The sequence below is a fragment of the Colossoma macropomum genome, unplaced genomic scaffold, assembly GCF_904425465.1.
Source record: "Colossoma macropomum unplaced genomic scaffold, Colossoma_macropomum, whole genome shotgun sequence".
Taxonomy (NCBI): Eukaryota; Metazoa; Chordata; class Actinopteri; order Characiformes; family Serrasalmidae; genus Colossoma; species Colossoma macropomum.
In genome coordinates this window covers 35,172,217-35,197,759 of record NW_023494805.1, presented here as the reverse complement: position 1 = coordinate 35,197,759, position 25,543 = coordinate 35,172,217, and the positions used below count along the sequence as shown (strand labels likewise).

General features: G+C 39.0%; 1 protein-coding gene across 1 annotated transcript in view; it reads right to left on the bottom strand.

The window, feature by feature from the left end:
* Positions 1 to 20,899, bottom strand: part of plxdc2 (plexin domain containing 2) — a 176,281-nt gene extending 155,382 nt beyond the window's left edge. Inside the window, exon 1 of the mRNA XM_036596551.1 lies at positions 20,251 to 20,899. Coding sequence (XP_036452444.1) covers positions 20,251 to 20,332 — 82 coding nt within the window. The 5' untranslated portion in view covers positions 20,333 to 20,899. The remainder of the gene's footprint in view (positions 1 to 20,250) is intronic.
* Between the last annotated feature and the right edge of the window lie 4,644 nt (positions 20,900 to 25,543).

Here is a 25,543-nt window from a genome sequence, read left to right as displayed (position 1 = left end):
CAATGCAAATAAGTAAGGTTGAGAAGGGCAAGCAGATGAGATGTTTATATTGATTTTATGGCTGGTTTGATGTAGAAGTGTAATGAACTAAAAAGAAGGATAAGTGTGGAGACTACAAAAGCAGGACACTTCATTATCAGACACTGAACAGAATAAAAGAGTGTAGAAGCGGGTATGACCAGGTACTGACCTTCGCAATACTGATATTGCAGAAGGCTACAATATGCAATAAAATGAGACCTCTAACCAATCACAATGTTTTTACTGTGTCCTATGAGCATCCTGACCAATCACAGCTCCATATGAGTGTTTCTGTGAATGATACAACAAGGGCAATTATTTTAGTAAAACAATGCAGGCAAATCTTTAGACACACAAAAAGATGGTTCTTCAAGGGTTCTTTAGTAAAGGGAATGGTTCTATTCAGAACCATGAGCTCTATATAGAACCATTTTATATTCTTCGCATGGTGAAATGGTTCTTCAGATTGATGGAGAATGTGTTGTATAGGGTTCTATATAGAATCTTTTTGAAAATGGTTCTATATAGCACCAAAAAGGGTTTTTCTATTGTCACAAGCTTTACATCATAGCAACAGAAGAACCCATTTTGGTACTTTATAGAACCATATACAACACATTCTCCATTTTTCTGAAGAACCATTCCACCATGCAAAGAACCATTTAAGCATGAAATGTTCTATACAGAACTTATGGCTTTAAACAGAACCATTGCCTTTACCTAAAGAACCCTTAAAGAACCTCTTTTTTGAGTGAGTATGTCACATTACCAATTCACAATTGTGTTCATATTGCAGGACATATATTAGTGTAATTACAATTAGGGGTGTGTGATATCGCAAAATTACAATATCATGATACATTGTATGCACAATATTTAATTTTTCTGAGGTTTGATGAACTGGAAACTAAAAAGCAGTGCCACATACCATAAAACTACAATAAAAAGAAATCAAATGATTTTTATTATTGTAGTGTTGTTTTACTGCACTAAATCAAGTCAAATTGTACTAAAATCCTCTTTGCAATGAAAGACACAGTTGCTCGGTGTTCCTGAAGTAATGATGATATCCACAAAGGTATCATAATATGACCAACCCCTACATTTGTAGTATGTGGTCCATATAGTGCAGCCCTGGCATAGACACATAAACACACATACACACACTCATACAGACACACACACATACAGACACACACACACACACACACACACACACACACATACTGCTTCAGTTAAAATAACTTTTCTAGGACAAAGCAGATATATAGCTGAGAAAGAGAGAGACAGAGAGAGAGAAAGAGAGAGAGAGAGAGAGAGAGAGAGAGGGAGAGCGAGAGAGAGAGAGAGAGAGAGAGAGAAAGAAACAGAAAGAGACAGAAAATTAGAAAGTGTGTGTGTGTGTGTGTGTGTGTTTGTGTGTGTGAGAGAGAGAGAGAGAGAGAGAGAGAGGGAGAGCGAGAGAGAGAGAGAGAGAGAGAGAAAGAAACAGAAAGAGACAGAAAATTAGAGAGTGTGTGTGTGTGTGTGTGTGTGTGTTTGTGTGTGAGAGAGAGAGAGAGAGAGAGAGAGAGAGAGAGACTCCTGCTGGTCTTTTGTCCTCTATTGAAAATGCTTGAGTGGACTGAAAAACCCTTCACTCCCCAAGTGCTAACCTCCACTATCCTTTGACAGACAGTCTTCACACGCCCACACACACACACACACACACACACAGGCTCACACACACATTCACAGACCCCCCCACACATGCATTTGCATTGTTTTTAAGTCCACATTTAAAAACACATAATAAAAGGTCCAGTGAGTTAGATGTCCAGTCATGCATGAATCAGTGACTACAGCAGCAACAGTTATACAACAGAACAGAGAACACATCTTTTCCTCCACACACACACACACTGTCCTTCCCACTCTCTCTCTCTCTTTCTCCCCCTCTCTCTCTAAGGTTAGTGTCTGGTTTAACTGCAGCAGTTACTCTGGGGTCAGTGCACTTCAACAGGTGGGAGTGACCCTTCTGCTGACCTGAGACTGAGTCTCCATTGCAGGAACGCCTCTGCTAGAAGAATCATCCTTCACTGATAACCACCAAGTCTGACACAGCCAGTGTGTTTATACATGGCAGAACAGCTACCACTGAAGACATTCATGAGGGTAATAAAGACTTTAATTACAGTGTAATTAACAAATGCTGAGGAATAATCCACTCAACTATCAGGTCAAAGACCACATACTGGGCTGCATTATTGCAACCCTGATGTGAGAGAGTGGAGAAGACAGAGAACGAGAGAAAAAGAGTGAGAGAGAGAGAGAGAGAGAGACAGAAAGAAAGAGAAAGAGAGAGAGAGGGAAACAAAAGCACTGCTGGAGACAGAAAGAGTGTTTTAAGTGTGTGAGAAACACAAAGCATGCCTGGAGCTCAAGAATGGCCTCTGCGCTCCGACTTTCATGAGGTAACTCTCTTTCTCTCCTCCTTCTTCCTTTCACTGCATCATCCATTGTTCCAGTTCTTTAGAAAAAACTGTGCATTGACCCTTGACCACTAAGATTCTGGCCATGAGTAACTATTAAGAGCGTAAAAATGCATCGACCTGAAAGGCTGATTCAGCTGCATCAGTTTTGGAATAGTAGAATGAACTGGTTGCAATCAATTGTTTCTAATAACATTTAATAAAATTTATGCTCACTTTTTGACCAGAAAAAAGATCTGGTGTATGATATTTGTTGTCTATACTGTATTACTATGTAAATCAGTCATTCTTACAAAACTGCCTTAAATCATGCGCATAAATATTTGAGAATCATAATCATTATGCAGATAAAAATATTGACATAATGTAGGTCAGGTGAAGCTCTATAACATACAACAAAATGTTAAATTCTTCATTTTTCTATTTTCTTAGCATTTTTTCAGCCCAAAAATCTTCTGTATTGGATGAAACTGAAATCAGAATTGGCCTACAGTCATGTTGTTGATTTGAAAATACTTCTGCACATTTTAATGCATAGTTACTCTTTATTTGCTGAATGTTTTATTTTTTCCAATATGTTAAACTCAGTAAGTACACTACTAGAAATAAAGGTGCTGTGCTGGTACATTTTTCCATTCATCAAGGTACAAACAATGTAAATGTTTCCTCAAAGATAACAGTGGTTTTAATGTACAACTGTGTACCTTAAATATTTTTTTCCAGGTGAAAAGTGTACACAGATATTGAGAACTAAAATTTGCAGAAAAATGCCATATCTAAGTTTGTTTCCTGTGGAAGATGCATTTACTCATTTTCACTTCAAAATCATCAAAATGTACTTTGACCGAACGTGTTCAAACTTTTGAATACGTTTGTACAAATTTATAATCAGCACTGCTTGTCACTGGCTAAGATATGACTTACAGATATGACGTGTAGTAAAGTGATTGAGCCCCTGTCTACTCAGTTTCATGATTATTGATAGTTTTTGTGGTGTTTTTACTATGAACTGGCAGAGAAAGAATGCAGTTGTGAGACTTTTGAAATGACTCTTTTTTCGACTTAAGTTGGGTGGCACTAAATTTGGTGCAGGTGACATCAGATCTGCCAAAGTACCAATCAGAGTTAGCAATATGTAACATCGGCTACTCGCTTTCCACTCCCTCACATGAAGTGACTAATGTCCTGCTGCACCGAGTCTCAGACTAAACTCTCCATGAGTAGATTATTAAAGCTTGTTATGTTAGATTACAGTGCTTGTTATGAAGGTTTATTACAGCGCTGTTTGTAGTGTAGCTATACACTGCTTCTGACTTGCATTAGCCACCTGTCGCAAGATCCTACTATAGAGTGATTAACTTCATTTATGAGAGCGCAAGAGCTAGTGGCCCACCTTCACTGTAGGAATAAAAAGCTAATATGTTAGCTACACCCCTAACAGCAAGGCTCATTTCCCGGCAATCATGCTTTGCAGGCGTGGTGCACAATAAGCAAATGACAAATTTCTCCACAGTGTCTGCAAATAGGACCATAACCGGTGCTCTCTGGTTCAGGAGAATGTCGCAGCATTGAGCTAAATATTGGACAAGACATGTCTGTGATCTACACGTCATAAGATGAAGAATGTGGTTAGATCTCTAAAATGATGATTAGACTGCTTCGTCTCTGTTCTGCACTTTTTATTCACTATTGAGAAAGGCCAAGAAGAGCAGGGTGGTCTATTTTTCTACAGGGGGCTCAAACATGTATAGCTCAACCACACTGATTGGTAGTGTCACTCAACACTGCCACCAATGCCAGGAAAACTCTGCTGTCAATCATTTTGTGATCTGCCCACACAGTTCTGAGCAGCAGCCCAGATTTTTTGGAGTATTTCCCTACTATTAAATTGTGTTCATTTATAGACAGTTTATTTAATATAACACTGGTAAACACTGTTTCTGCAGCATATCTTTACTATTAAAACAAAAATTGAAACATTTTAAACCATGTTGACAAGGGCTTTAACTATAGCTTAGTAAAGACTTTACACACAAACTTCATCACAAAGTCCTGCTCTTCTCCTGTAAGTCACAGATTTTTTTAAACAGTAACAGAGTGTTTCAAGGCTTTTACAGTGACCATCCAATCAGAAACCTCCGGGTCAATCTGCTGACACACAGTGGCACTAAAGGGACACACTTAAAAGGACCCCCTGTTTCCTTCATTGCTCTGTTCATATTGCTCTCAGGAAGTTGTTGATGTATAGACAAAGCCTGACACTTTCTGTTTCTCCACACATGGAGAACAGAGAGAAAAGAAAAGTAACAACAATAACAGCCACAAAGACAGGATTTTCTCTCTTTCTTCCTTTGTTAGTTCTTTTGCTCTGCTCTTCTCTTTCCCGTTCATTACTACATTCATGCAAAAGTGGCCCAGAAGCTCCAGCTCTACTCCTGAGATTTGAATCAGTACTTTGTAAAGAGCTTCTTTTTGACAAAAAAAAATGCCTACAGTTCCACTAAAAGTCCACTAATCAGCTGCAAACCCTCAAAAAGGGCAAATACAAATAAATAACATAGTTTCAGAAAACTTAGAACTATAAAACGCCACGTCTGCTGATGTGTTCAATAAAAGAGCATTTGCTAAAAGCGCTGTGTTAGCCTTGTCTTGTTATTTGCCAGTCCTACACTATATATGTTATAGATATTGTACACTTTTAAGCATGGCCAGCTACAGTTTAAAGGGAATTCCACAGATTTAAAAAAAAAAAAATCTGCCTAGTTAAATTGATATGATGTAAACAAAGTCATTCAGAGTGGTTTAATGTGAGAGGCTCCATTCTAGAAAAACTTACCAACTAGGAACTATTCACAGTGCTGGTGACAGAAATCAGATGTCCACCTCTAAAAAGCTCCCTCACAGAAAGTTTTTACATGAAATGGTTATGAATATGCTTCCTTGATGTTAGACATAAACCGTATTTTTTTTAAATCAATTTATGGGAGAGAGATGTTTATGAGCATCTATAAACACATTCATAACATGTTACAATGCTTTCATAAGGAAGGCATTATAAACATAGCTATACATATTCATAAAAATGAATTACACTTTAGAACCATGTTTATTACGCATTATGAATTGTTCACATAATGTATTATAGGTAGTTTTCATAACATGTTATAAGAGCTTGTTAGCTGTATTTGTCAGCTTTAAGTAAAGTGAGGCATAAGCGGTACTTCATATTCAAGTAAGTGAAAATAAAGCTTTGATTTATAAAGATTTGCAGAGTTTACACTGTACTTGCTTACCAACGTCTTACAAATAATAAAAAAAAGACTTTTATGGTGATGCCCATCACCAACACGCTCGGTAAAACAGAATGATGATGACATGGTAACTGTAATTCATAAGCAGATAAGCCAATTAGTAAACACATAAATGAGTAACACGAATAAATCTTAATAAGAACACTGTTTAGTTGACCAGCCAAGCTAGAGGGAACAACCCTTGTTGGTACTAGGGTTCTCTCTCTCTCTCTCTCTCTCTCTCTCTCATTCCTATCTGTGAGCTTCAGGTCTGCAGTCACTTCTGTAAGACATGAAGGTCAGTGGAAGTTCCATTGGTTGCTTCTGCTCTGGTCTACTCCTGTATGTGTGTGTGTGTGTGTGTGTGCTGGTGGCATTATGATGAATGAGAAGCTCTCCCCTATAGCCAGGCTGTGTATCACGGCCACTGCTGGTAAACTTGCTGTCAACCCAGAGACCCTCTGCGTGTGTCTCATACCAAAGAACTAAAGGCTTCTGAGTAGAGACAACACACGACCAAGTACTACTTTCTTACTTTACACACAAACACACACAGTGACAGGATGTGGGGTCAAATGTTTGTCCCATATGTAACAGGTAGGTACCTACAGTCAAATGCAAAAGTTTGCACACCCCTATTCAAATTATTTGTTTTATTAAGTGAAAGTGAGTGAACACATCTTTTTCGCTCATACAAAGAATCAACATAATATGGCATTTTTATTCAGATTTCAGTGCACAATTTGTATTTATTTGAGTTTAACATATTGGAAAAAAAAACATAAAATATAAAATGCGCCATAACTTTTACACAGACCACATTTTATGCTTCATTTTTCCCCAGTATGCTAAATTCAGCCAATAAACAGTAACTGTGCATTAAAATGTGCAGAGGTGTGTTCTCTGTAGAGGATATGCAGCTTATTTTCACTTAGAAAATCAACAAAACATGTCATTTCTTCAGCACCCAAACTTAAACCATATAGTATCTATGCAATAATAAAATGTATAACATGAATTGTATCGTCACTGGGACAAAACCTTGTTCTTTGTATCACGTGAATGGACCAATAGAAATGCTCCAAAACCGCAGTTATGCAGTTCCATTTAAAGATAAGAATGTGTAAAACATATTAAGTAACTATAAGTAATAATAAGAAGTCCTATATATACAAAGTCTGGACATTTGTGTCCTGAACACATATAAAAACACACACAGACACACACACAGAGGCTTATAAAGCTGCAGACAGTCTTGTTTGGCGTGAGGCTTAGCGCTGAGGGAGTAGAGAAGGATGTTTTGCTCTAATGATGACCAGATGGAACAAGTCTATCTATCTGTTACACCCTCTATGAGCATATCTTAACCAGACAACACAAAAGCACAGAGTGTGTGTGCCTCTTCTTCCTTTTAGCATTGTTATTAGGCTGTGCATCTAAAAAGGTCACCTTCTCCAACTGTTTTAAATAGAAACGAGTGTTTTCTTTATTACACCGCAATAACCTAACGTACTGTAAGCCACGCAGATTTCTTTGTGAGAATATTATGCCAGTGCTACTTTGGGAATCATGCCCTACACTGTATCCACTTGAAGTGACGTGCTTATTAGAAAAGAAAACTGTTAAATCACTGCTTTAGGTAAAAGCTGCTCTTCATACCAGACAGATACTTTCATGAACATGTAACTGAGCACTGCAAAATATACACAAAGTACAAGGTGAAACAAAAGTCTGGAACCACCCAAACATCTGTAAGATACTTAATGTTTCCATTATGTATTAAACCTATGACGTATGTCACTCATCGGTCTAATACATAATAGTTACAATGAAACCAATATAACATTAATGCTGTGTTTTTACAGGCTGGCACTGAGGAAGTCATTTCCCTCAGCAGAACTGATGTTATCAACAATGGTATGCAAAAGATGGTGGCATGCAACCATGTTAAAGTTCCTATGGTGACAACATCATTGGAATAACAGTGGCGTTCTTGCCCATGTTCAGAGTGGTGGTGTCAGCCACTGTTATAACCTAAAAAGTGTTTTGAACACATGCTATTGTTTCTAATGGTGTGGGTTTTTTATTAGGTTTTATGTACAAATGGGTGCATCTGGACCTCAACCATGGTGTTCACTGCCTGTGTTTCTCAAAAAATGAACCATACACAACTGCAGCTGATGGCAAAAATGGGAAAACTGAACTCAAGATGGGACGTTCTGCTGACCACTGCACTATGCCGCCACTGCCGCTAGCAGTAGCAGAATTTTGTCCCACTCAAAACCAATATCCGGTTTGCTGCCAACCGTCTGCAGTCATAATGTAAAAACAGCATTAGGGTCGTATAAATATTTGAGAGGTTCCTGACTTTTGATTCGCCCTGCGTTAGTAAACAGCTGTTTTATGGTTACATAAAAATACTAATTTTTTACATAGCCCCTTAAAGGGGATTTTCCACCAATTTGTCAAAATCTTTACATAATTAAACCAAAAAGATGTAAACAAAGCCATTCAGTGTGGTTTGATGTAAAATACGTTGTAGAGAAACTTACTGAGTCAGAATTGTTCACGGTGGTGGTGACAGGAACCAGATGTCTGAAGAGAATACCTCTAAAAGCTCCCTCACAGAAAGTTATTGCATGAAAATGCTCATGAATACGCTGCCTAATGCCTGAGATGCTATTTTATGAGAGTTGTGAGATATTTGACCTGAAACATATTTTTAAAACATATTCAAGGCAGAGTGATACATGCAGAGCATTGTAAGCATTGTAAATAGCACCCAAAAAAACTTTTTCTTTCACATTTACCCTACATATTTACTATTTTACCATTATCAAAATTACATAAAATGCTCAAAAAAAGAAAACACTGCTGGTTTTGGAGAGTACATGAAATGGCTATATTTGCATTGTAGACATTGTGACTCCTGCCTCCTATCACCACCACTGTATCAGAGTCAGTAGGTTTCTCTACAATGAACCATTTCACATCAAACCACTCTGGATGACTTTATTCACATCTCAGTAATTGAATTATGCAGAAATTTAGAAAAGAACCCTTTAAGGCTAACACAAAAAGTTTTTTGTATGCTGTTTAATCTTGCTGTTCTCCCTTAATAATGTGAAGTTATTTGTGTCACAACTACCATACTGAACAAGAAAATACATAAATAGAAACAAACACTGACCGGCCACTTCTTTCGGTACACTTCCTTGTACCTACACTGTTCATTTTATCAGCTCCACTTACCACATAGATGCACTTTGTAGTTCTACAATTACAGACTGTGGTCCATCTGTTTCTCTGTTTACTTCATAAGCCCCCCTTTCACTCTGTTGTCTAAAGGTCAGGACCCCACAAGGCCACTACAGAGCAGGTATTATTTGGGTGGTGGATCATTCTCAGCACTGCAGTGACACCGATGTGGTGGTGGTGTGTTAGTGTGTGTTGCGCTGGTACAGGTACATCAGACACAGCAGTACTGCTGGAGTTTTTACTGCTGGAGTGTCCACTCACTGTCCACTCTTTTAGACATACCTAACTTATTGGTCCACCTTGTAGATGTAAAGTCAGAGACAGTAGCTCATCTGCTGCTACACAGTTTGTGCTGGTCATTTTCTTGTCCTTCATCAGTGGTCACAAGATGCTGCCCACAGGACGCTGTTGGCTGAATGTTTTTGATTAGTGGACTATTCTCAGTCCAGCAGTGACACTGAGATGTTTAAAAACTCCAGCGGTACAGCTGTGTCTGATCCACTCATACCAGCACAACACACACTGACACACCACAACCACGTCAGTGTCACTGCAGTGCTGAGAATGATCCACCACCCAAGTAGTACCTGCTCCCTGGTGGTCCTGTGGGGGTCCTGACCACTGAAGAACAGGGTAAAAGGGGGCTAACAAAGTATGCAGAGAAACAGATGGACTACAGTCTGTAATTGTAGAACTACAAAGTGCACCTATATAGTAAGAGATCTCATAAAATGGACAAAGAGTGAAGATACAAGGAGGTGTTTTAATGAAGAGGTTGGTCAGTGCCAGTCACACACACAAGCTACTCTTATTAAACAAATCAATAATAAGTGGATACCAATCTGAACTGTTCACTGAATGAGGTCCATGCATGTCCACTTTGTGCTGTAACTCCTCTGGGGGCAGATTCAAACAAGTTAAAGGGACAAAGTTAAGTGGGACTCTCAGTTTGAAAGGGTTGATTAAAAATTTATATCAAGCCCCTAAACTTTTGATGGGCAGGATATTGTTGCACATCTCTGTGCGTCGGGTCTAATATTAGAGTTAGTGTGTGTATGCTGTCCCGCTATATGTCGGTCTATTTCTCTGCACCGTTTATCCTAGCAGGATATACTCCACATGCTTGACCCTTGGGGAAGTCCTCCACACCCAAGAGATTTTAGTATGACCCTATTAATAATGCAGTGTGCATGAGGAGAGGGACACTTCAGCACTATGCAGCAGCAGCAGTGGTGCATGCAGCCAGTGCTCTATAAATACTGCTCTATCTGGGCCACGAGCTCTGAGACAGCCAATACAAAACTCCATGAACACGAGAAGCACAACACCATAACTCAGCCCAAAGTGTAGCTACAGGGAGGAGACCCTGACTTACAGACTGTCCATATGAGCCACGGTCAGGCTCACAGCTGAGCCAAACAGTTGCAGCCAAACAACAAAAACAGGAGATGTTCAGACTCATAACTCAAATGGAGTGACGCTACAGAGTGAGGAAGTGAGAGCAGGACTCAGGAAAATGGCCTAAGCGTGTGCTGATGGAAGAGACTAAACAGTATAACTTATCTACAATGAAATGAGGTATACACAAACATTCCAATGTTCAGAATCACTGTTTCCAGTAATATAAACTCTGTTTGGTTTCAGAGACTTGTGAAAAACATGCCAATATGAGGCTGGTGTGCTACAATTTCACAGTCGTCAAATAATTTAGGAATGCTCAGTGATATCGGATACTGGTATTAGCAGATACAAAACACTGGCATGGGATAGATGGTCCAGATGCAACAGCTTAACATTGGTTGACATATTTATTTTTACTTCAGAAGAGCAGAACATGTAGGCAACACAGGGCTACAATGCTAATATATATACAGTTCTCTATGCTAATCTAGGCAGATGTAGTCCCTAATTTCTACGTTTCCTAAATGTTTATGCATTGGCTTCAGTATTAGTATCTGGAGATATATACATGGGAAATATCGGATACAGGATATGGGCCAAAATTCACGTGTCAGTGCATTCCTAAAATAATCTGTAGGAATCTGCAAAAAAATTCAAGGTGTCCTGAATGAACAGAGCTGCAGATAATCCTAAAATGACTGGGAAAACTGTATAACATTGAGAATGAAGGTCATGAATGTCTAAAACACCTTGTACATCAAAAGTGGTGGTCAGATCTTGAGGCAGATAACTTCACAAAAATCTTGTCTTTTTCCCCATTAACTTAAAACGTTGAATAAAACATCTATAAAACTTTTTGCTGTCTATAATGTTTCAATCTATATTGCTTAAGTTATTATATGTTATAACTTTTGAACAGTACTTTGCTTAAGCAAAGGCAACTAATTTAGTTACCAACCACTAATGCATCTAATCCAATCCAGCACTTCTGAAAGAGCTAATTAGCTGAAGCAGGTGTGACAGACTGCGGTCAGAACAAAACTCCGCAGAAAGGTAGCGACCAGAGTTGGTGACCACTGATCTACAGTCTACTTCATATCGCTCCCAAAGGCTTACAAGAATTGCAGCAACTCAATCAGAGTCAATAGCCACTACCACACTTAGAACACGGAACACTGCCTCATTAACTTTTCTAATAAGCGCAGCCAGCCTCTCTCATTCACACGGCTCACGCTAGCTGCAGCGTTCACACACGGCTGTGCATGTCAGGAATGGACAACTCGTCCTCCTGTCTGTAGTCTGTAGGGATGTTTGTATGACAACATAGCAGAGGATTTGTTTGATCGATAACTGTGCGGCTGTGGGCACTATACCAAAATGCTATTATCCAGAAGTGCAATGGTAATGGTGAGAAAATACATCTGCCAAAAACACTGGCTGTAACTACGGCATCCATCTCCATCCAATTTGTAAACACTACAGCCTGTAACGTTTCATTAGAATCTGTCAAACTGTCATTTTGTTTAAACATTTAAGAAGAAGCCATGAGAAGTTATGTAACGCTGACACAGACTTCCCTCCAAAACAAGGCTCTCAACTCAAAGACACTCAAAGACCTTAAAAAAGATGGTTCCTCAAGGGTTCTGCAGTGAAGATGATGGTTCTATATAGAACCATGAGCACTCAAAGAACCCTTTTGCATGATTAAAGGTTTCTTTGCACTGTGAAATTGTTCTTCAGGTTGATGGAGAATGTGCTATAAACGGTTCTATTTAGTACCTTTTTTAAATGGTTCTATATAGCACCAAAAATGGTTCTTCTATGGTTACAGTGTCAAGCTTGTAACAATAGAAGAACCCTCTTGGCTGCAATATAGAACTCTTTTCAAAAAGGTTCTATATAGAACCATCTATAACACATATATGGACATTCTCCACCAATCTGAAAAACGCTTTAACGATGCAAAGAACCCTTTAATCATGCAAAGGGTTCTTTGAGCGTTCATGGTTCTATATAAGACCATTTTCTTTACTAAAAACCCCAGAAGAACCATATATTTTAAGAGTGTAGGCAAAAAGTATACAGCCTTAAATAGTTATTTAGTAGAGAGAATGGTTCTATTTAGAGCAATGATCTCTATATAGAACCATTTTGTGCTTAAAGGGTTCTTTGCATGTTGAAATTGTTCTTCAGATTAATGAAGAATGTGTTGTATATGGTTCTACATAGAACATTTTTGAAAAAAGTTCTATATAGCACCAAAAAGCATCATAACAATAGAAGGACCCTTTCTGGTGCTATACAGAACCATTTTCAAAAATGTTCTATATAGAACCGTATACAACACTCCATCAATCTGAGGAACAATTTCACCATGCAAAGAACCATATAAGCATGAAATGCTTCTTTATAGAACTCCTGGTTCTAAATAGAACCATTCCTTTTACTAAAGAACCCCTGAAGAACCATCTTTTTTACGAGTGTACTTCTAGGTCTGTCTCAACAAAAATTCCCTGAGGTCTGGATAACTGTTGACCAATTGCCACTAGAAAAACATAACTGGAAGCTTTCATTTCACTTGATATTGAGAATGTTACCAACAAAAAGAACATGCAATTAGTTGGCTGACAAAATCTTACGGAACCAAGAAACACTAGGACTGATTAGTCAACAGGTCAACTTAGAGGGGGCATGTCCTACCACATGAACCACAAAACACAGTGGACAAGAAACAGATCGTAGCTGAGGAACCTCTTACCTATAGGTGCATTTTAAACATTACAGTCACATCCCATTATGTAGCTCAGCAAAGAAGAGCTAGTATGATGCAAATTTGTTTCTCCTGACTGCCTTACCCAAGTGGGAGCACAACAAAATCAGCTGAAGAAATGCATAGCCAAGTAGCCTCTGTGTTTTTTTGCTGCATCTGAGACACAATAAACTGCTTCCAGGTTGCCTTCGATTAGCATAGCCTATTCATGAGGGAGGGCAAGGCGAAGTGAAGGAGTGAGAAGGAAATGAAAAGCAGAGAAAGTAAGAAAATTGGCCAGAAGAGGAAACATACCACCTACATCTTCCATGACCAGCAAACGATTATCAGCCTGTTATATGTTTAAAGACAGACCTCTAATCAGATAAAGATGATAACAAACATAAATCCAGCTAGTTTACTAACTGCTGTGGACAGAGATTAGCAGATTGCAATGCAAAGGCATGACGTACTCCAGTGACTTGTCAGGTTGCGTGACCACGTGTGATTTGTCCATATCAGCACAGAATAATCAGCATGAATGTCTCACATTTGTCAGTGGACCCGTACCATATACGATCAGCTAGCTAGCTGTTTACAGCTAGTTACACTGCTGTTGACAGTGATTTTTAGACTATAATATGCAGACACTCCATGCAAACACCAGAGATTTGTCAGGCTGTGTGACCGTATGTGATTTGTCCATTTCAGCACAGTATAATTAGCGTTAACATATCACATAAAACAGTGGACTCCCACCACCAACAGTCAGCTAGCTTGCTTTTTTACAGCTAGTTAAACTGCTGTTGACAGTAATTTTTAGATTACAACATACAGGCACTCCATGGAAACGCCAAAGATTTGTCAGGTTGTGTGGCCATGTGAATTGTCTATACTTGCACAGAACAATTAGCATGACCATTTATGTTTGGTCAGTGTGTACTCCCACCACACTCATTGAAAGAACCTCATTTTGATTAATATCCTTTTGATTAATCAATGATCAGATGTCAAGTAGGGTTTTCCAGTCAATAATAATGCAAACAAGCCTTACAGGCCAAAAATATATACACATATATCCAATATTAAAAGCTGTGAAAAACAGACACCATATCAGACATACATGAGCAAATTCTGTTTTAAAAGAAAAGGAATGAACCTTGATAACATAGCTAGCTAGCTAATAACTCGTATAAACTCATTATATAAGACAATACTTGTTTCTAAACATAAGACAAGCACTTCTCGCACATCATTCTGAGTAGTGACATTTGTCCTAACATCAATCATTATCAGGTAGCACTCACCCACTGCACTCACCTCTGGTCAGAAAGTAAACTATTTTAGCTATAGTATTTAATGACTACCTTCATTATCACAGAACAGCGGAATTGTTCTTATTATTGTCAATGCACTGCCCCTTGTCAATGGCAGAAGACTTTTTCCATGGTTTTATTGATGTTTCTACAGCAAGCTGCTAAAACATTTTAACAGACTACCCTTTTATAAAGATTTGGGGACAAAATCAGACTCTTTAAAAATGCTAGGGACACGTCTGTGTGTGTAAATCACACCTATGCAAAGATAATAAGTATCACTAGCAGAGCATTACTGTACACTGAGCTATAGCTTAGGTTAGCTTATAGTTTTTTTTTCCTTCCTGCTTTCTTCTAGAACTGTTCGTGCGGATCCAGTGTTTCCCTTGCTCCCCATCTCAAGTAGCTAGCAGACAGACTCTCATTACACTCTAAACTCCACAGTCCTCTGACCTTTTCATGTGAGGAACAGCGTTCAGGCCACCAGCTGCAAGGTTTTAAGAGAACTCCCCCATTCTTTCACCTGCACCAAGTCTAAACAGTTAAAAGCCATATAAAGTTAAAAATATAGGCCAGATTAAGTGTTACTCAAACTGTGAAGCTTTAGTTTCTACAAGTGGCCACAGAGAGACACATCTGTAAGATGTGCTTGTCGCTAAACCAACAGTATGTATTATACAGATCTGTTGGCCTATATTGTCTTTGTCTGTTGTCAAACAATGCTGTATGTCTTTGGCTTGCCAACTGAAGGAAAACAACAGCACATAAACATTCTCACAAATACACATACACACACGGATGCTGTGTTTGTGTGTGTGTGCGTGTGTTTGTGTGTGTGTGTGTGTGTGTGTTTGCGTGTGTGTGTGTGTGTGTGTGTGCGTGTGTGTGCCTTTCAAACACACGTGCATAGAGAAACATACACTGAAATGACAAAGCATCAAAAGGGTAGAACTATAACGAAATCATACAGAACTTTGTAAACCATGGAAGATGATAGTTTTTCATTTTTACAGTTCATTGCTGTTATTTTAAAGTATTAACTGCAATTCAGTGCTTACTCTGCCATGTTTCAAAAACTGTATCAAAACATTAAACATAAAATGTGGCCACTGGCAAAAGTTTTTTTCCTGTGTGCTAACTTCTTTTCACTTAGAAAATCAACATACCTTGTAATTTGACCAGGGGTGCTCAAACTTTAGCATACAACTGTAAGAAAGAAACTAAAAGGTTCTTAAAACTGTCAGGCTTCCTTAGTAAAGGCAATGAACAATAGGACTGTGAACTCTCAAAGAACATTTAAAGAAGTTCTTCTCTATGATGGAAAACCTGATAACCTTTAAGAGGACCTTTTAAAAATGGTTCAAATCATTGAATCTTTGTGGTACTACATAGAACACAAAACACCATCCCCTCTACCACACCATCACAAAGGACTCATTACAAGAACAGTTTACAGCTTATTTATGACCCTTTTGCCTGATAACCGTTTCACTCAGTTCTAAAAAACGCTAAATGTGAAGTGAGTGAATTCTGAGTCGACCCTTTTCTATGAATCTGCCGAACTGATTTACAAGACCAACTAAATAGGCATCTAATAAAATAGTTTTTCACAATTTAATCTTTTACATGGCCAGATTTTATTACACACTTCTACAAACGAAGAACAGCTCAGCCTATTTGCATTGAAGTCCCTGTAATTACTGAACAATAAGCTTTGGTATGTAATAAGCCTGGGATTTCAAGGGGTTAACCTCATAAAACCACAACATAAACTACAACACAAGGACAACCGCTTTAAATTTGCTTATACTTTCTCTCTCTCTCTAGTCTACTCCTGGCTCAGTCCTCCTGTTGTTTATTTGCATTCTGTTCATTCAGAGTCTGACCATAATATTAGTAGTGACATCAGACTTACTCACTGCTCTGAATGTCAACGTACGGAGGATATGAGGATGAAGTTGGCCTGACAAATCATTGTGGACATGAGACTGATTTGCTAAATTGGTGTCACATGGAAGAGATAAGAACAAACATTCTGACACTGTGGGGACATTTGAACAGTCCCTATAAGGGAAAGCACTGCTTTCCAAAAATGCAACCTTAAGTTGAATGAGTTACAGAAAAGAAAACTTCCTTGTGGTTCATGAGGTTTGGTGCCTGAGGTTAAGGACAGTTAGGGTTAGATTAGTGTGGGGTTGTTATAGTGCTTTAGGTCTTTTAGTTATAAAGTATATGACGAAGTAATGTTCCCACAATGTTGGGGTGTGGGTCCCTAAAAGGGCACAGTAAACCACCTATCAATACATGAATACACCTCTTCATTCACAGTTTACTTTGGTCAAACTTAGGTCCCTGAATCGGACAGCGCTAAAGAATTGATTTGGTAAACTGAACTGGATAGAACTATCACTAGTTCCGTCTACAGGCTCTGCTGGTTTGCCTTCCAGCCCAACGGACATCATGTTTCATATGTTTTATATGTTACTCTAAATGCTTTTCTTAAGAAATATCTAAATTTGCCATATACACGAAGAGCAACACAAAAGTATACAAGGGAACATGTAATGGACAATTTCTATCAATTTTGGAAATTAAAGAGTTTGATATAAATATTATTAAAGTTTCAAAATGTACCACTCACTCCCCAGTCCATACAGTTCACATATGGAAACTACAGTGCAACAATAATCAGTTCTGAATTCTCTGTTTCATGATGTCATGAAAACCAGCACATTTACACGAATCACCCTACAGCAGTTTAGCTCCGCCCACTCAAGTTGAAGTTATGAGGAGTGTTTCAGCCTGGACTGCTTTTTGAATGAGGCTCAATCCAGGAGAGTCAATCAGAACAGAGCTCATTTGCATATAACCTTAAAATCACGGTCTGGTTATTTCTAAGTGATTTAGAAAGGTCATTTAAAAGTGAATGATGACAGTTTTTGTACACAAAACCACACAAATATGATCAGTGGACCCCAGAAAAAAAATACAAGAAAAATATGGGGCCTGGGCCTTTTAAGAGTTTCTCCAAGTAAAATCTACAGGCTGTGAGCTGCTGAAGTGGGATCCAACTGCAGCCAACCAAATGTTGTTTCTGATGTCGAAACACTCGACGAGTGAATTGAGCTGCCTGCTACAGGGACAAAACCACAACACATGCACCCTCTATGTTCAAGTTTGAGCAGGCTGTAAGCTCGAGGGCAAAATGGCGAGAGAGATGAGAACCTTCCCCTCAAACACGAGCATCAGTTCAAGCCCCACACGCACACACTTACCGCACACCCACAAAGCACACTCACAGCAAAATCCACCATCCAAAACCACCTGAATGTGCCCAGTGCTAAACATTAAACACAACTCCCAGCACATGCAGTCCAATCCTCCAAACACACTACAGAAAACACCTCTACGTTCCTCTATCTGCTCACTCCAGTTATCATTACATCTGCAGTGACTTTATGACTTTTATTAAATTATGGTAAACAAACTGACCGTTCACTGGACTGGCCATGTAGCAGTGGCTTTTTCACTCTTTCTGTGACAACTTTGCTGGGGATTTGGAGACGTCTCTGGTGGAAATGTGTAATTGCACGCAAGATGCAAAAGAACATTTTGTAATGTCAGTTCAGACCCCTTCCCCAAGCAGATAAATCTGATGATTGCGAGTTTGGTGAAAGAGTATAAAGAGAACTCAGTCAAAATTTGGTGCAGGAATTGCCTTCTGAGAATGTAGGTGAAATGCAAAATGATTTTGCATTTGAGATCTAAACATCAAGCCAGAGATTCTTTTTGAGTCTGTGCATGTAACGCTGAAAATGTAAAGACATATAATGTGGGCCTAAAAAACTCCCAAAAAGTACGAACCAATGTCTCTGACTTTTACATTTTCAGGTTTTACAGTGCAACTCACAGCAGAAAACTAAAGTGTTCTAAAGTAGTGCATGAATGTATTACATGTTTTATGCACACTGCTTTTCTTTTTTCAGAGTTACTCAAAATACCCGCTACTAAATAAAGCCTATACATAAATCCTGCTCAAAGACCCCCCTAGCATTCACACATCCCCCCCAGGTTTCTAATCACTCCTACACTCCTTGTTTTGCATACTACACTTTTAAAAGGTACATACTACACTCTTCAAGGGTTCTCTAGTAAAGGAAAAAGTTCTATTTAGAACCATGAGTCCTATATAGCACCAGAAAGCATTCTTCTATTGCTATGATTTCAAGCTTCACTCTTAAAAAAGATGGTTCTTTAGTAAAGAAAGGAGATCTATACAGAACCATGAACACTCAAAGAATGCTTTACATAATTAAAGGGTTCTTTGCATCAGACTGATGCAGAATGTGATGTATATGATTCCATATAGAACCTTTTTGAAAATGGTTCTATATAGCACCAAAAAGGCTTCTGCTATTGCTACGATGTCAAGCTTGTCACAGTAGAAGAACCCTTTTTAGTGCTAGGTAGAAACACATACAACACATTCTCCATCAATCTGAAGAACCATTTCACAATGCAAAGAAACATTTAGGCATTATATGATTCTATCTCATACTATACTACATACTAGACTATATCATACTATATCATAGTTCTGAAAAGAACCATTCCTTTCACTAAAGAACCCTTGATCTTTTACAAGGGTATGTTACAGCAAATCAGCGCTACTGGTTAAGTAGGACTACTAATACTCTACATGTAATGCTCGGTTGATGAGGGTTCTTTAAGAAATGACGATATCCATGATACCTTCTGAGAAGTGTGTGATGTAATCATGATACGATATAGTATTAGAGCTGGTTTATGAGGAGACTGGCCACTTCCTATTTCCCCCGTTATATCAAAAACATGACTGCAAAATGCCAGAGGGCGCCTGCGAGTGAGTCCTCAATGAATGGGAGTGATTGGAGCTAAACGGCTAAAAGGGAAAGTTTAAATAGTTTCTAATCACTTGGCCAGAACTTTCCTTTAATTTTAGAAAGCAGAAGGATGTATTTCACTAAAAAGGAAAGGAAACTTATATATTTCCTTTTTTCTACAGCAAACAGGTTTTGGGCAGCAGGACGCTAGCGTTACTGCTAGTGAGTGCTGATTGGTTGGCGAGAGGAGCAGCTCATTGACTGTTCTCGCTGACAGACACCATAGACGTACATAAAGTATTTATAAACTTACGATTTTGCTTAAATGCTCCATCTTAACCCATTTATTTTGGACTCGCTTCAGAGCGCCCTCTAGCGTTTGTGAAACCCAGAAGACATTACAGAGGAAATCCTCCTCTCTACAAGTTCTCTGAAAGTATCGTCATATTGCCCACTCCTAAATGTGGGGTCAGAATCGGTTCCATCTCTAGAACACCCTGGTCAGGAAGGGCGCCCTCTATTGGTGGAAAAATGTATCTTTCCTTCATACCTGCACAGAAGAGGTTGTTGACAGTGTTCTCACTGATCTCTCTCTCTCTCTCTCTCTCTCTCTCTCTCTCTCTCTTTCTCTCTCTCTCTCTCTCTCTCAGTGCTGTGTCTCAGCAGAGCGCTTCAACATCGTTCCAGCGACTGAAGCTTCCCCTCAGAGTCGTGTGGTAAGTGATGACTTTACCTTACTTCCCACAAACACCAAAACTAAGCTGAGACTTAAGAAGACCCTCGAAGACCCCCGTACGTACAAGTGAGACAGTGTTGAGAGCTTCCTAAAGCTGACCCACACTCCGTGGCTGTGTTTGCACTGCAGGTTGAAGTGGCTCTTACCGTGCTCTCTCTCTCTCTGGACCTCCACACTTCCCACCACTACTGCCAGTCCCAGCAGCAGCAGCTCCGTCCCGCGCGCCATCGCCTCACCTCCTCCAGCCCCGCGAGCCCACCAGCACCAGCGCGTACGAGTGAGAGAAGAGGAGCAGAGAAGGAGCAGGAGAAGAGAAGAGAAGAGAGAAGACGGAGAGAACGCCGTTCGGTTTAGCCTCCTTTTCGTCCCGGAGAGTCGCGCGGCGCAGCTCCTCCAACCCGCTCGAGTGTGAGCTGAGAGTGTGTGAGCGCGCGCGTGCGTGTGAGAGAGAGCGAGGGAGAGAGAGAGAGAAAGAGAGAGAGAGAGAGAGACAGTTGAGCGCGCGCGCACGCGTCCAGAAACTGATTGTAAAAACACGCTTCACAACATCAGCCACGGCGCGCGCGTACACACATCCATCCACCTACTGAGGGCGAGAGAGAGAGAGAGAGAGTATGAGAGTATGAGAGAGTATGTGTGGTAGGCAGAATTTCCCCACGAGAAAACAAGATACAATAAAATATCAATATATAATATAATAATCATTCATTCAATTAAAAGTTCCGTTTAGACTCTTTGCACAAAATAAAGGTCGCTGTACGAGACAAAATACACCAACAACCCACAAGTCAAGTGGTCTTTATTTCCTGCTTTAAAAACCCATAGAAACCATTAAGTGTATCTGCTGGTTCCTGATAGTTTTGTAATGTGTTTTGGCTTTTTAATGCGTTAATCACAATGTAAAGGATGCTAATGGTTTAACTGGTGACCAGTGGCTGATTCTAAATGCATTTGATGATCCTTTTTCAGCAGGGTTGTCATTGTTCAATATAACTTCAATTCAATCCAATTCAGTTAAGCTTTATTGTCATTGTACCATACAGGGTTGTACAATAACAAAACACTGTTTGTGCAGTGATAAAAAAACAAACCATACTGCAATGATAATAGACAAAAACACACACACACACAAAAAAAACAATAGGTGTATAGATAGTAAATACCAAATATGTGCATGAAGAGGAACTGTAGGTCAGAAAGTAGGCCTAGAGGTAGAATTTAAAGTGCAAACTATAGTAAATAAATAAACTTTAATAACATAATTGCAATATTTTTGCGGAGTGATACATGTAGAGTGTTCTAAGGCAAAATAGTACCTAAAGAAAATTTCCTTTTTTCATATTTGCCACTATTTTATCATCATCAACATTATGTAAAAAAACTCAGAAGACACATGTAGGTTCACTTGTAGTTTTGGATAGTAAAATAAAATGGATATATTCACGTTGTAAACATCACAACACCTGGTTCCTATCACCACCACAGTAAAGACATTTGAGTTGGAAAGTTTCTCTCAGATGGAACGTTTTACATCAAATCACTCTGAATGACTTTGTTTACATCTTAACCATTTATTTATGCTGAAATTTTGAAAAATCGGTGGAGTGCCCCTTTATAGTTGGAACTGGGTTAGGCATGGCACAGCAGTATTTAGCTACACTCATACAGAAGACAATGGAAATGACCTACAAAGACAGGAAAACAATTGCCATCATATAGTCAGGTCATCACTTCTGCAATGATCTCATGCCTTTTAAACTATGATAAACAAACTGACCACTCAGTGGAGCAGTAGCAGGACATGTTACGTTTTCTTTTTCACTCTTTCTGTGGTCTCTTTAAACAGCTTTACTGAAATATGCTTATCACCTTCACAGGCTGCTATTTTGAAGCTGCATTTCTCATGTGCATTCTCATCTTGAATGTAAGTGACTGTAGTGTCATACAGGCTGGCACTGCCCATATCTAAGATTCTCTGATCAAGAAGGGCACCCTCTACTGGTCAACAAATACAAGGTGTTCTTCTTCCCAAAACATGGAAGGGGGCTGTTCAAGCACTACCAATTCACATCATTCTCCCAACAATACACTGGCATAATAAACAATCTGCTATAATACACTATTACCATAATATCTTGCATAAAGCACTTTTTCTGTATGTGAAACTAATATTTATTAGGGCAGTTTGTTTGTGACATTGGTGCTGTCCTATTTTAATAGAACTTCTTAATCCTCAAAAATTTACTAAGGCCATTAACTGGCCATTAATGCACATTAGGCTGAAGTTAAGAACCATTTCTAGATCTAAGTGGTATAAGCAGTCCCTGAGCTATGAGTGGACCCCTAGTATGTATTTGTTTTTTTAATGTATTTACTGTTATTGGTCAAAAACACAGTGAGTCCAGAGATTTTCTTAGGTTGTTTCTTTATCAAGATTAACCTATTCTATTCTTGCCTACAAAAGAGTATGACTGTAGGGTGTGGGTGTGGGCCCTTTCAGAAAAGGCCTTTTTAAGCACCGTGGCTGTACACAGCACACAAAATACATCACTCTATAAAGCTTATTTGGCAACACTCTTAAAGGAGAGGTTAGATTTACTCAATTTCCTCTTGTCTTAAATGTAATCGGTCAGCCAAAACAAGATTGGTTTCTAAAGTTTACTTCTTTAGTTTTGAAGAAAAGAGCTATGAGGCTGAGGTAGCTAACAAATACTGGAAGCTTGCTTACACTCCTCACCGGCCCAATTATTACAAACTTGAGTTGAGTGGTTTCTGGCACTGTATGACATCCATAAAAATACAGACAAAAAAACACAGGAACCGTGTTTAAGTGCATGGGGTCATGAAGAAAGAAGATTATGTTATATCTGCTGCCAGTCTGGCTTTAGGTCGCTGTTGGGTTTTCCAGCAACACAGTGACCAGAAGCCCACATGCAAGTTGGTCCAAAACCTTTTGAAGGACACCAAAATCAAGGTCCTCTAGTGGCCCTCTCAAAGCCCAGATCTCAATCCTATTGAGAATGTACAGCAGGAGCTCAAGGTTCCGGTCCAAAAGCCATGTAATTTGGAAGAGCTGTTACAATTTGTCATGGAGGAATGAGATAAGATCGCTCAAGAGACATGTGCCAACCTAGTTAGGAGCTACAATGAAAGGTTGCTGCCAGTTGTGAGTAGGAAAGGTTACACTATTGACTATTAATTGTCAGAGGGCTAATAATTTTGGTCTTATCATTTTTGTCTTTTCTTGTTTCAACTCAGTGCATCAGTAAAAAATCTTCAAACTTTGTGGAGATTTTTTTTTGGTCTTTTGTAGGTAATTATAATATAAACACTTTTGGTACTGGCCATCTCTTTGGAAAAGTTAAGGGTCTTGTTCGATTTCATAACGGGTGGTCTTAATTGTAAGTGTTTGTTGGTGCCAATTAACCTCTTAAATAGCCAGAGCCCATTGGTGTGGCCAAAGTTTAATTATACACTTCTATAATCTAAAAATAGCCCAGAAGTCTGTGTAGTTACTGAATAATAAGCCTTAGTATGTTATAAGCCTGTGATTTTAAGGGGTTAAGATTACTGAACAGCTCAAAATGGTTTGAGGCAAGTTTGTGACGATTTAAATTTGCACAGTGCTAATTGGTGTGGTATTAGCTTCTATTACTTGCTAGCATTAGCCTTGTAGCTCTAGTGCAAACCTAAAGAATCTCAGACTCCTGACTGATTGACTACATTTGGCATAAAAGGGGAAAACTGCTGAAAACTGTTTTTTGCTTTAAGCACTCCTGTTTTAAGTGCTGTAGAGGTGAGTAGAAACAGTAGCTCACTCCTCTCCTCCTTGGGCGAATGAGAGAGAGAGACAGAGGGGTCATTAGTGGTTGGCAGTGGGGCCTGTGCTGTGCTTTCTGCTTGCCAGCATGAATCCCTTGGGGGTCCTAAGAGGCAGTGAGCCACCCGAGCGCTAACCAGCCCCCATCAGCCCTGCAGGCCAGGACAAGCTGCCGGGGAAAATTGTTTAGTGACGAGAAGCTGGAAAGCAGTCCAGTTCAAACACCCTTTATGATGTAGCTGTGGAAAAGGCCCAGCCACATTAAAATGCTAAGCGAAAGCGCTGGTCTTGGATAAATTGAATTTGGATTCTGGTGTTAGCTTTTATGACCGGAGCCCTTTGATAGGGCTTTTCTGTGGCGAGACAGCAGCGTGCCTTTCTGAGCCAGTTTCACATAAAATCCTCCAACGTTCCCTCTGAAGTTCAAATCTCACAGCGTGGACCTCTGTGACCAGTCAATCATTTCAAATGACGCCCAGATGGAAAAAGGTATGAGAGTCTCAGCGATTTCCATTAACAATTACTCAATCGTTAAAGTAAAAATATAAAAAAGGCCTTTTTTTAATTTACAATAGTTGGGCAAATGAGAACACACACATGCACATTTTAATACACAATTACTGTTTATTTAATGAATTTATCTCATTGGAAAAAAAATATATATAGCCTGTGCAAAAGTTATGGCACATTTTAGATTTCATGCTTTATTTTTTTCCAATATGTTAAACTCAGCAAATAAATAGAAATGCAATAAAATTGGCATAAAATGCCAGATTTGTGTTTGTTCCCTGTAGAGGATGTATCATTTTCACTTTAGAAAATCAATAAAACATGTACACATCTGACTAGGGGTGTTCAAACTTTTGCATATGACTATATGTATACATATTTTTTGATTATGACATCTATCAAAGTTGAACCCAGAGGAACACATACAAACAACATATAAACAACATATAAACATCTGGTTTTCTGATATTGGACTGATATTTGTGTTGTATTTTGGATCCATATTTGACATCCATGTACGTATTCCTTTAATTAACCAATTAATCAGTTAATAAATCAGTTAATTAATTGATCAATGAATTAATACATTATAGAAAATATTTGCTTATACAATGGAAAAACAACTATTCTTGTAAATAAAGAGGTTTGATGTAGAATGTAAACATGAAGTTTGGTAATGCACTGCACACTCTGCCAAAATGCCTTATTGTAAATTTATCATGTTTGTGATGTCACAACCATCAACACACTTACATTTGACTGCCCATTCTGCCAATTTACCTGAAAGGAGTGGCTTATTTGTAAGGAAGTTTATTTTTTACATTTGTTGCATACATTTCAGCTTGGACTGGCAAGGCAACAAGAACAGTCTGTTTAACTATAAGGGTCAGAAAATAGACATGAAAAAATGAACTATGACTGTTTCTATTACATAAAAACACAGATGTTATGGTGCACCGTATTTTCAGTCAGTATACAAATCTACAGCAGCCGCAGCAGGCCCGCACTGAATGATTTAGTGTTCAATATGTATGCAATGAATATCTGGGCTGCAGTCTGTCTAGTCCGTTGCAGCCCAAATGGCCTTCAGGCTGAAGTCGGCCCATGAG